Consider the following 13,228-nt stretch of genomic DNA (forward strand, 5'->3'; position numbering starts at 1 on the left):
TAGATGAGCTTGCCTTTACTAGATGCCAGAAATCACAGCAATCTGCTATTTACACCTACCTGTTCTACTATATTATCAGTGAAGATCTTAGAGTAGTTGGGATTTATATACGTTTCCTTCCAGTCCTAAAAACATGATTTTAAAACATTAAAACAGAACAAAATAATTTATAAGTGACAAAAAATAATTTATATTCTATTTATTTGCTCTACTGAAAGCATGGAAAAAAATTAAACAACTTCTTACACCCATAAACAAACCGGTTCTCATCATGTCAAAAATCATGAAACCTGTTATATCAGGGCCATCTCTCCAACTCCTTACTCTGGTCATCAGTTGGCTTGCTGATATGATATATTGTCATTTGGTTAAATGGGTAGTAGAAAACAGCTTCTAGTACACAACCAGTATTTAAGCCGTAAAAAAATATATCCATTAAAGTCTTTAAATCCCGTAATACATAAACTTTACAATTTTTCCAAATAAAATAACTTTCACCAATAATCAGATGCATACCACAGGATTTTCAAATATCTGCCAGAGGTCATTGTTGTAGTGGGAGGTATTGTAATTGGCTGTAGAAATAAGTCTTCCAAATTCATGTCTGTTGGTAATGTACATGAAAACACCCTATACCAAATAGAGAAAATACCATTAGCAAAACTGTCCATCTTGGCAAAAATGATGTTTTAAAAACTCTGTTTATGCCTGCACTTTCAGAAAATGTATCATACTTAGACATACATACACACATGCTGTTCATTTAGCATTTTTAATTTTCGAATGGTTGATTTTAATCACCAACTAGCATTCACAATTTCTTGTTTACAAGTATTTGGTTGAATTTATTTCCTAAACACATTAAACCAAAACACATATTTTTCATAATGTAAACCCACATGCAGTTATAGAAAGGAAAAAACAGAGAAGTGGTTGGGTGATTTGTTTTCGAGAAAACCTATGCAGATATGCTGGAAACACCTGTTCTCAAACTGAAAATACTCACACAAGAAAACCAACATCTAGGGTTTAGTTTCTGATTAAAAACTGGAAGAATAAGCTAACAATAAAAAGGTTAATGGAAGTCAGAACAAGAAACATATTTCAGAGTATTCACTACATGATCCTTCTGGTGAATTGGCCTGAAATAAAAAGATATTGGCAAATACAGCATATAAGAATAGTCAGATCAGGGTACAAAACAGCTGAGCACTTTAAAGTATGTTCACCTAAGCAAACATTGCAAAATATGTGCAAGATATCAAGTGTGGTAAGATACAGCTTTATTATCAAGCTATTAACAAAAGATATTAACAAAAGTCTATTGATTAGAAATAGTAGCAGAAAATAGTCTTTTTTAAAAGAAACTTAGGTTCTGTGGGGTTTTTTTAGTCTACTGTTTTTCAGACGAAAACTTCATTTCTGAAGTGTTCGTGACTTTTGGATTGGCAGCAGATGAAGACATTACCATTTGGATACTTTGCTAGTTCGGTTTATGTTTTTGTCTGAAAAAGAGTTAAACTGTTAGACAATTATTATGTTAAACATGTGCCCAGTTTGGGGCACTTACCAAATAATAAAATAGCTGCAGCACAGAGAATAAGGAGGGTCTGGGTCAAGAAAAACAGCTTAAAGTGACACCGATTTCACAACTGCCCTACGTGGTCACTGAAGGGGCCTGGTAGACCTACTAGTGATTTGAGCTGTAGTCCTTCCTAGGACTGCTGAATCAATTTTAGCTATAGAAGCACAGCTTCAGCACACCTTGACCTCAGAAGCACTAAGAAACCTCCCTGAGGAAACAACAAGCCTCTCTCAGATGCTTTGATCTGATCATGAAGAACCTGTCCCTGCCAAAAACTTGAACCTCAGAAGACTGAAGAGAAAGCTAGAGCAGTATTTCACTAGAGTAAGTGGACAGAGGAGAAGTATCTTCCTGTGGTAGAATAATACTGCAGGTAATAATAACTAATGAATAAAAATAAAATAAAGCAAAACCTTTGGGGGTCTGAGCATATGGAATGTTTCCGAAGAAGGGGAGTCTTTTTCCCTTTGTAAACTCTAAAATGAAGGAGAATCATCATATCAGTTTTCTGAGAAATAATCTCTCTTTTTCCGACTATTAGGTTTCCACAGTTACATTAGGGAAATAGCAGCCTTTGATCCAAAGCTGATATGCCTTTACAGACAACATGCATCTCCAAGCAAAGCTCATAATATACATGTCAAAGCTGTTTCCACCAGCCCCTTCTCATCTGCTGCAATACAAAATCAAGCACGTACCAGACCATCTTATAGCGCAGACTGAGAAAGAGGAAAAGAGAAAGCAATTTTCTGATGAGCCAGTCAGATTAGTTGAATGAGCGCATGGAACCATGCACAGGTTTGCAATAACTGATGCTGAGAGGGTTTGAATACAACAGAATTGAACAAGGATGTTCTGAAGAATCAGTACAAAGGGGATCATGCCTTGTTATGAGGGAATAAAAAAAAATAATACTTGCCAACTTTTTTGTTCACTTCAGCAAAATTATTTTTCAACGCTATAGTGTCTGGAAATAGGTCTGGTTTAGGTCTTATTTGTTTCTGTGCTGAAACTAGTGTAAATATCACTAGAGATGTGGATTTACATATTCACAATTTTAACAGTACAAACACGTTTTCTCTCATTACTTACAGTTAATGCAAGGAACAAATTTCTGATACATCTGGAAATGTATCATCTATGTAATGTAACAATCTATCTGGAAAAATTAATGAGTAATTCATGCCCCCTAAGAAGATTCTTACCATTTCATAAATCACTTAGGCTTTTTATATCAACACTGCCCATTATTAGTTTAAATACGTATCTACTTAATACAAAATTGCAAAATATGCCAACTTAGTCTGCTATAAGTTTCATACTGTATGAAAACGTACATAATAGGGATGCTCTAAATGCATTGATAAATTTGAAGTCACACACAGCAGAGAAGTTGAGCCCTCTTTCATCTGTTGAGGTTGCACCAACAAGGAAGGTATTTTAACCTCAATAGAATTTTCAGTGAATTTAAATAGAAACCATCATGTAGTCAGTGCACCAGTGCACTGGCCTTGCAAAAGCCTGTTCTCAATAATTTAAAGAAATACACCCAGAGTGGGCTATGTCACAAAAATTGGCCAGTACTTTGAATTAGAAGTAAAAATATAATATCCAAGATCAATCAAGTAAAGCAGCCAAGTGTAGCAGGACAAAAAGAAGTCTGTGTACTTAAAAGCAAGCGGTTATAGATACACCTTCCCATTTCCCTGGCATACCTGCAGAGAGCCATATCAGGATCCAACTTATCCCGCATAAAGTAATTCTTTTCTTTCATCTCTGATCTGAGAGTTTGTCCCTTAATTAAGTATATATTAGCCATATAAGGAATATTCCATACTCCTCTGTAAAAAAAACCCAAATGCAAATAGTTTAAAGTCATGAAAACTCACTTGTTGCCTATTCTACCAAATCAGCATCTGTGTATTTGCTGACAAGACTAAGCAAGTTTCAAGGAAATTAAGCTGAAAGGTTCCCAAGACATTTGAAAAACTACAGCTGGACATTGCGGACATCTCAAACATAGGCACAGGCAGTAATTCAGCTTTTATGAAGTATTGTTACAAAAAAATAGAAAGGTCAAATTCTCTAAAGAATTTTAACTACTAATGTACTTCATGTTTCCATAGTTAAGGCAATCAGTCAAACTCTTATAATGTTATTCTACACCACCAGATGGAGAAAGTAATTCTAAAACAGATTTTTAAATGAGTTTAAAGACTTCACTGAGGCTTCACACAGCTGGTCTGACCTCCTCACACAAATACACACAGACCACAGTGGACCATGTATTTATGTTAGTTGGAGCAAAATCAACAAAAAAGCATTGCTGGCACAATGCTTACTCTGCAGATTTTCTCCCTCCCAGCACCACAAGCACATCTTTCAGTGCAACTGAAAACAAGACAGTCCTATACAAGCAGTCAATCTGTTTCAGACCTTTGTGTCTTTACAGGGCAATGAAAAGGCATCACCACATGCGAAAGTCAAGTTTAGAACAACTTGTATCATATTCATTGAGGGGAAGGACAAACCCAAAAGGCTACGTAAAAAAAGTTATTTCTCAAGAGTTCCTTAGGATATATCTGACATAATACAGGAAGGAACACATGAACCTATTATAGCTGTTCAGTTGATTAAACATTTGCTCCAAAGAGATGAAGAAGTCATTTGATTAATGTAACAATCATTTCTTTTGACTGAGGTTCCTGGAATACAGAGTGTTGGGTTTGCTAGTTGTTTGTCTTGCCATTTTCTGTATTATGCACTGCTAGAGTAACCAGACAAAATCAGACAGATATTAGTAATGACTGTGTCCACTACTAACACCAGCTCATTGTGTTAAACACTTTGATTTTTTTATTCAAACTGTGAATGGGAAAAAACAAATGGGAAAATAAATGCATTTCTATGGAATAGAAAAAGCTAAACAATATAACTAACTTAAGCTCTTCAGGAATAACACCATATTGCGCAAAAATACAAGAATATGTTGCTAATAACCATACTGGCTGCCTTGACTTTAAAAATTAGCTTACAATTACTTACACTCTGTTCCCTTGGACAATATCAACATAATCTTCTGATCGAGCATAATAGCCATCTGGGCTCAAAGCACCCCAAAAATTGGACCAAAGTTTCCCATGACGAGTTACGAGTGGAGCAATTATCTTTCTGTGAAGTGATACATCAAATATGAAAATATGAACCATTATATGTACATTATACAACAAAATATACAAGCTTTACTCATTTTGGAGTATAGCGTAGTTAAAACACCAATGACTGAAATTTTGGAACAGCTATTCTGAACTTAGGCTGGAAGAAACAGCATCCAACCACTCACTGCCCAGAAACAACATCAGTGTAACAGAAGCCAAGCTTCCTCTAAATCAGAGGGGGCTTGATTTTCAGTCAAGCAAAAAAATACTGCCCATAGCATAATGACAAAAGCATCACAAAATCAGACACATGAAAAAACCCCCAAAAAACACAAAAAACCAAAAACCCAAAACACTACACAGTGAGACCTAGCTTACCCCAAAATTTAATAGACTTAAAAGGGGAAATCTAAGCTGACTAGAATAAAAAGAATAAAATAGCACTTTGTTTCAGAGTGTGCCTACCAGTAGATAAATTTTGTAAAGCTTCTGTTTCTTCCACCTAGTGTACCTGGCTTTTAGCCTCTTTCCACAACAGTAAACATTACAAGGAATATAATGCAAAGCGCTGGCAGGCACATCTTTACTTAAGCTCCATCCCTTCTCACTAGTAGGTCAAAACAGAGATTGATAATTTATCCTTCTGTAATACAGCTGAGATTCTCAGATTTGTTATGAATAGGCAAATGCGACCTGCCTCCCTAACGTGGGAATTCACAAATCGGCAGGAGTGAAGTGCACAGCATTCACAGCAGGCCCAGTCTACTGAAAGCTGCTGCTGATAAAGTCACAGTTTTGTATAACTTAAGAGATCACACTAATACAAGGAGAAACTGGTCATTACTGCTCCTTCTTCTACAGTACCTTTCTGCTATTTCTTTGCATCTACGATTTAAGAATAAAGTAATAATACTGCAATACCAGACTAGTAAATTCTAAGGATTTTTTTTGTCTGGTTTTGTTGTGGGGGTTTTTTTTTGTTGTTGTTTGGGTTTTTTTAACATTTTGTGTGTGATCAACATTGAAATCATTATTCAATGAAGTCTTAATTCATTTCATAAAACTTGCTTACACCATACCATTCTCTTCAGAGCAACTCTGAAGCATTTGAAACTCACATCAGGAATTGCTGTTTGACAGGAACAAAATGCTTTATGAATTGTTCACCTCCGAGCCTGTTAGAAACTATGGCAATCAAATACAACAGGTAAACAAAGAGGATCTAACTCTGCAAGAACAGACGAGATCTTATTTTCTCTGGAGGGGCCCCAGAGAATCCTCTCAAGCCAGAGGAAATTCTATAAAAACAAGAGACATACTACACCTGTTCTGTTCTATCAGTATTCTTAAAGTTTTCATGTTTGTCAGCACAACATCTGCATCTATGCTGAAGTAATATTCACATGCTTTATCCTGGCGACAAAGGTCCCTAAAAAGACAAAATGAATGGTTAACTCCCACACATCCAGAGATGATTCACAAACAACAAAACAAAAAAACTCAAAAAACTCAAACCACAACCAAGTGCTCTACTCATACATTGCATTAAAAGCCCTCTACAGTGTAGCTTTGTAAGGGAATGGTGTCTTTAGAATACAGTAGTGTGAACTAAAAGAAGATTTAAAACATAGATCAGACGCCTTATATTTTTCTTTTAATAAAATAAGTGATCTCTAACCTTTACCAAATTCAGTAAGAGCTACTATGTGCTGTCCTAATGGAAAACAGAGGAGAGAGAATAAAAATCAAGCCTAATTTATATAGCTGGATATTAGTACAGTCACTTAATAGTGAAGTATGAGCTTATCAAGCAAGTTTCTCTAGTGAGTAACTGCAGGTGGCTGTAACACTGTCTTTGGGCAAAGATGCTACAGGAATTGAATTTTTCCCATACACGATTTCTATCAATTTTGATTTTGATCTCAGATGAATAAATTATTTGCATAGATTCCCACACCTTCAAGAAAAAGTTTCCACCAAGCAGAAGACACATCCTACTACAAACATGAAAGTAAGATAGACAGACTACATTCGCATGTTTCTGGCACAGTATGCTTTCTAGTATAAGATTGTGTATAGTGAGCTCAGCTTTCCTATGCCAACAGAACAGTAGGAGATTATAGTAAATAAATTATACTTTTAGAGAAAGTGGAACAATTTTATCAAGTCATACTACAGCAGTAGCTTTCCATCATGCAGGTGATATTATTGATTTTGTCTATTTTCCTTACTATTATCAACACAACTTGCATTAATTCCATCATAACAGCCTGAAACATTAAAATTATTTTACTTTCTTGTTTTAAAATGTCTACAAACACTGCTTTAGTTTAAGTTCCACTTGATTTGATTGTTTGTGACTGTTTTCTGCAAAGGAAAATATCTGTCACTTCAGAAGATCTGATAAACAGCGGATGTGACAGGCTACATACAAGTTAAGGCAACTGCTGGCATGACTTCCTGCCTGCTCCTCCTCCGTTCCCCTCCACAACCTAGCACAGCACTTCAGTCAGCATTCAGGCTGTCTCCCGTAAGGATTACTACTTATCAACACCTTTTTAGGGTCTTTTTGCTCAAATGTTCTTGTGCTCAAAGGACTTCAGTGGTATGACTGTGCTGGAATCACTAGAAGATAAAGCTTTTTTATTCCCCAAATTTAAGCAATTCTTCCTCTTCAAACTTGACAACTAAAGATGTAGTAATGATTTGAGCCAAATTTTAAAATACCAAAATGGCAGAAATGGTCTTTCCACTACTGCTGAAGTCCCTGTGTTTGGACACACCCCCATAGTTTAAGTCTCAGTCAGTTTCTGTTTTTGCCTTAACAGACATCTCCTTCACTGAGATGTATACTTCTTCTTCTATCTTATGTATACATGTTTTTATGACAGCAATTCCTTAATCAGCACTTTCTTGCATAATTGCCCTGGTTAAAACCATCAGGTTTTATTTTGTCCATAACAGAGTCCAGCTATTAAGTCTGTATGGCATTTCCCATTACTGGGCTATTCTGTTCAAAGCTTTACAACTACTGAACACAATTCACATGTAGCTTTATCATTAGCATAATTATAATTATTAATAGTAACCTGGCTTGTATAGTGCACATGACATTAGTGTTAAATTTCTTCAAAAAAACATTCAGCTCCTTTATCCTCATTCTACTAATGAGGAAACTAACCCTCAGAGACCAACAAACTCGATTCCAGCCACATCACTGGCCAGCACCTCCCCAAAAGAAGCTAAACCCTTTGCTGCTAACAAAAATATGAATACAATTCATGTTTTTAATTACAAAAAATATGAAAAAAACAAATGTAATAGATTTATATTTAGTTGTAGGCAAACGTGACTGGAAAATTGATTATGTAATTTCAAAATTTATGGTACTTCAACTTTTGCCTTTTTTCTCCCTTCCATTTAAATCCAGAGCCAGAGAATTCTATTAAAACTGGTTCAATATGTTTAGTGTCGAAAATCCTTCTGTTCTTCATTCACATACACATCCATAGCACAAGACACTGAATGAAAAATTTTGGTCTAAGTCACACTCAGTCATTCAATAATCAATTGAGAACTCTTTGAAAGCATTACTGTTTTAAACAGTCTGGAAATTCAGCTGCAGTACAGATCACCTACAATGTCAAACCCTTCACTTCAACCTCTGTAACCAAGAATATTCTGACCATACTTTGCCTCATTCCCTGTGTCCCCACCCCCCCGCCCCCATTTCCTTCTATACAGCATTAAAGACTGCATCACAAAAATGGCAAAAACTTCATGTTTAAAGCATAATTCTCCTTGCATTTCCAGATACAAGTCATCATGTCCAATGTGAAGTATAATTTTACTTTCTCACTAACAAAAGTCTCCACAAAACATTTCAGGTTTCAGATATGCAGAAAATACAGCAAGAAATTCATGTGTCTTCTCTTTAGGCTTTCAATGTTGCCGAGTAGCTTTCCCAAGGAAATAAAAGTAATTCTGGATATTCTCAGGGTTTAAAATATTACCTCCTTACAGTGTATGCTAACCTCTCCAGATGCAGAAATATCAGATTATATACAAAACTATTTATTATGTATATCCAAACTGCAGCAAGGAACAAGTGGAAAGTGCATTCTAGCAATATTCATATGTATAGTAATATACTTCCTAATCTAAATTCAATGGCTACTTTAATCTACTCGTTTTGCACTCCACCTGCTTATAAGCCAAGACCAAATGTTGAAGAGACAGACATATTGTTGTACATAACTTAAAGCCACTTTAGTGTAGCGATTAATAAATATTTAGAAGGCCAAGATTTTTGTTGGAAGTGTGAAGCTCAGTAGATAAGTTCAAAGCATTTTGCAATCAGAGTGATGTTTAACTTTGCTTACCAACTGTGAGCCCACGCAGAACAGTGACCTCATCTGAAAAGGGAAAGTGTCACTGCTCTTCATCAAACTTTCCACTGAGCTATTCCAAGGGGCCAGTTTTTCATAGCAATAAGACATATGGTCTACCCAATTTCTTTACCATTGAGTCACTTTAAGTAGTTCAATTTGCAATTAATCAATTCATCACTTTTACACCTCTCATAGTTTGGAAATACAATCCCAAATGTGGACTGTGAGCCCAAAGGGAGAGCGCTGACACCATCTGACAGACCTCTGAAAGTTGTCCCAGATACAATCTGCAACACTCACTGAAATACCAGGTGATGTTGCTGGCCATTTAGGGTTACATTTTGCATCTCTCCAGGTAGCCCCAACGGTATAAAGAAACTATTATCAATCATTAAAAACAAATATAGCCACAAAACAGATAAAGCACTTATGTTTAGTTTTGCATCTCAGGCTTAAGTATTGTTACCACAGCTAGCACACCTGGAAGATATTGAAATCAGATACGGGTGGGAAAGTTGTTTTTCCTCTGCAACACTCAAAGTTCAAAAAGTTTCTGCTCCATCTGAGGCTGAAACCCAAAACTGCTGAACTGTTCAGGAGAAGCAGCTCCAGAAAATCCAATCATCCAACAGAAATCACTTGCCATCTGAGACACACAAATTTAATCCCTGCTCTCCTTTAACCACAGCCAAGACACTTGCCCTACTTGCAGGACTGAAATGGAGTCCTCCAGCACGCATGTCATCATTTATGAGTACCAAATGGGAGCTGAAAGACATTGACTTGGTATCTTGTGACTTTCAAGAAGCACACAGGAGACCCCCAAATTCAGTTCAGAATTCAACAGTGAAGCCAATGAAGTGTCTAACTGATTCTGACCTTTCTGCTAGTCTTCCTGAAACTTTTGAAAGCTTTCAGTGGAAACTTTAATTAAAATGTGTACATTCCCACTAAAAGTTGAGGTAAATCACATTTTAAAAGAAGTTCAGCTAGTTCCTAGGTAGTTCTACTACTAAGATTTATGAGGCAGGAAAAAATCAATGTCCTAAAAAAAAAAACCAAAATCAAACTTCAAGTCTGTGAGTACTGGAGGAAAAAGAGATTACGGAAAATAAGCTTTTTCTATAAATAAAACCTCAGAGAAGTGAAGGAGATAAATTCCCATATTCCCCCACTTTCTGTAACTGCTTGAACACATTTCATGTTGTTATTTTACGTTTGCTGTCCTAACAAATTCTGTGACAGCTGGTTGAAGTCCCATCTGCAAACAAGGAAAAACCACAAGTGAATTTTTCCTTAAAGAAAAAGAGAACCATCTGTAAGAACTCTAATACATTCCTTGTAGACAAAGGCTAAAAATAAAATTTTAAAAAAGAGACATGGAAATGCTATTTTAGGGTTTCAAGGGATGTACGTGCAGAGAAAATACATAGGCAATATGCACCTAAACCTTCATCTTTTTATTCTAATTTGCCAATATTGTTGAACTGTAACACGTCTTTGCTGACTGGGCAATTTTGGGTCCTTTCCAACACCTATCTAACCTTCATAAGTGCAGAAGAGAGAGCTTTCCATGTCAAGAAAAAGCAAGAAAGTAAATGCTTCAGTTATTCTTTATTATGTGAATGAGAAGATATTTGCTGCATGGCTATGGGTGGAATTAACAAATGTTTTTTTACTCACTTTATATTGACATAATAAAGTCTTATTTACCAAGAACCTCATTATGATTTATGACCACTTTTTTTTTTCCTTTTTGGCTAAGTAAAAGAGGTAAGGAGAAAACCAACCCAACTGCATTATATACTCAAAAGTATTCTGCTGAAAACAAACCAAACCTTTAATGCTTCTCTCTCCTTTTTTTTTTTTGTTGTGAGGGGTTTTTTTGTTTATTTGTTTGGGTTTTGTTGTTGTTGTTTGGTTTTTTTCGGTTGGGGTTTTTTGTTGTTTTGGTTTTTTAATCTATCACTAGGCACTGAACTGTATTAACTGAAGCCTATTTTGCTGCTTCAGATAAACAGACTTTTTGTATGAAATGTGCAAGTGAGGAGAATAAATTCTACATCTACTGGAAATTAACAGAGATAACGAAATCAGTTAATTTGTAAAAAAAAAAGACAGAAAGCAAGTGTTTTGAGACAGATGGAACAAAACTATCAGCCAATAATGCAGATAGAGGCAGGAGAAAATGAAAATGAATCAGAAGACTGAATATATCAATCTCTGTAAATCAAACCATTAAACAGGTTTGAAGAATAAATCTTTTCAAGTTATTCCCATTGCAGTATTAGTAAGAAACAAATGAGGTTATTATGTTGGAAGCCAGCTGAATGGTTGAAAGCAGGTAATTTTTTATAGTATCTGTCTTTGCCATGAACATCCCGTACTTCCAAGCTAGATTTTTTGAATAAAAGTAAAAGCAAAATGCAGTTGCTTCAGAGAAGCTGGTGATGTTCACAAGGGCAGCCAAGCAGACCAGGGTGCAAAGGAAGCAGCAGATGAACTGAACCTGCTTCAATCAAATTGAAAGGAGCCATCAACTTATATCCACATTGTTCACGTGAAAGATCCCACTACTAACTCTATACTTTCTGGATGATACAGTATTTTGGCACTGTCTCTTTCCACATGCATTCACATTTTGTCCATATGCTACTTATCTCTTTAGGACAAGATCGTTATCAAAGAGGACTTTCAAAGCAGGAGCAACACGGATCAAATTATACCCATCCCAGTGTAGTGTAAGTTTGCAAACGTAGTACATTTGCTTTGGACACTACTGGAAAGAATGATTTATAAATATGTGAATGGCTGCTTACACTACCGCTGAACAACTGCAGTGTTTCCTAGAAAGGCTACAGGAGAACCTTGGACCTCAGCCAAATCTCAGTTTCCCAGTGGCTTCAGCATAAGAAAACTCCATTCAAACAAATTTCTAAGAACACCACAGAGATTCAGGACTAGTCCATCATTCTTCCAGTTGATACCATGAACAGCCTATGCTACGCTCTTAACCTTTGAATATAAAAGAAAAGGGACTTTTGAAAATAATTTCTCTGCTCTGACACTCATGGAAGATTTGGGAGAAAAGAGAGTGGAAGAATAATGTGAGAATGAAGTCTACTCAAGGGCCACAGCAAGGTCTTGGTGGGATCCTGGTCTGTAAAAACTCCATAATCTGACTGACGGACATACTGGGAGAGTCATGAGCAACTCTGGCCCTAGCCGGTTCTGCAGCTACTTAAGAGATCCCTTGACAGGCAAGTCTGGCACAGGATACATACTTCAGGGTTCAGATTCAGGCCTGGCAAGTGCCAGATTTAAAAACTATGGAGTTGGATTCTCTAATAAGAACGAAAGGAAAAGAAGAAAAAAGCAAGGATAAGATAAACTCAGTTGCCTTTGCAAGTCCTTTTTTTCCCTCCACCCCCTTCCAGAAGCAGAAACTTCTGCTAGAGCACTTCTAAAGGATGTTCCTGTCTCTTCGAACCATAGACACATAATTCTGTCACCATACGCCCAGGTCAAGCTTTAACCATATTTTTACTGAAATCATAGAATGGTTTGGGTTGGAAGGGACCTTAAAGATCATCTAGTAATGTAAAGTGACAAAAAAAAAAAAAAAAAAAAAAGGAGGGACTAGGACAACAAAAGTGCAATTGTTAAATGGTTAAACACATATCCAACACAAGAAGTATTTCTATTCTGCAAAACCACTCTGTGATAAGTTAGCTTGAAAAGGTTTTCGATAAAAAATAAAACCAAATACATTTTTAGAAGATACACTGCAATTAGAATTTCTATTTACAGTTGCACCTGCTTCCACCTACTTTTAAGTACTGCTACATATAATTTTCTGCACAAACTCTAATAAAAAGTTTGTTTTATTGTACCATCTATTTCAATAGCATTCTTTTTTAAAAACAGTATTTAAACTTTACAGCTTATGCTCATCATGTTTTAATATATCCATGTTTGAGATAAGTATAATTTAAAAATAATCCCACACCTCTTCTTTCTTTATAGTCTACTATTGTCTATGCCTTCATTAGAAGACACTTGACAGACTATCATAGAATCATAGAATGGTTTGG

The 13,228-nt window shown here is 36.0% G+C and overlaps 1 protein-coding gene across 1 annotated transcript in view; it reads right to left on the reverse strand.

Annotated features, from left to right (window-relative positions):
* LOC104466043 (procollagen-lysine,2-oxoglutarate 5-dioxygenase 2) overlaps positions 1 to 6,172 on the reverse strand; it is a gene marked incomplete at its 5' end in the record, with an annotated part of 9,975 nt that extends 3,803 nt beyond the window's left edge. The window contains 6 exons of the mRNA XM_010079349.1: positions 60 to 125; positions 517 to 630; positions 2,657 to 2,672; positions 3,301 to 3,426; positions 4,631 to 4,756; positions 6,068 to 6,172. Coding sequence (XP_010077651.1) covers positions 60 to 125; positions 517 to 630; positions 2,657 to 2,672; positions 3,301 to 3,426; positions 4,631 to 4,756; positions 6,068 to 6,172 — 553 coding nt within the window. The remainder of the gene's footprint in view (positions 1 to 59; positions 126 to 516; positions 631 to 2,656; positions 2,673 to 3,300; positions 3,427 to 4,630; positions 4,757 to 6,067) is intronic.
* Between the last annotated feature and the right edge of the window lie 7,056 nt (positions 6,173 to 13,228).

Source organism: Pterocles gutturalis, unplaced genomic scaffold (assembly GCF_000699245.1).
Source record: "Pterocles gutturalis isolate BGI_N339 unplaced genomic scaffold, ASM69924v1 scaffold279, whole genome shotgun sequence".
NCBI classification, from domain to species: domain Eukaryota; kingdom Metazoa; phylum Chordata; class Aves; order Pterocliformes; family Pteroclidae; genus Pterocles; species Pterocles gutturalis.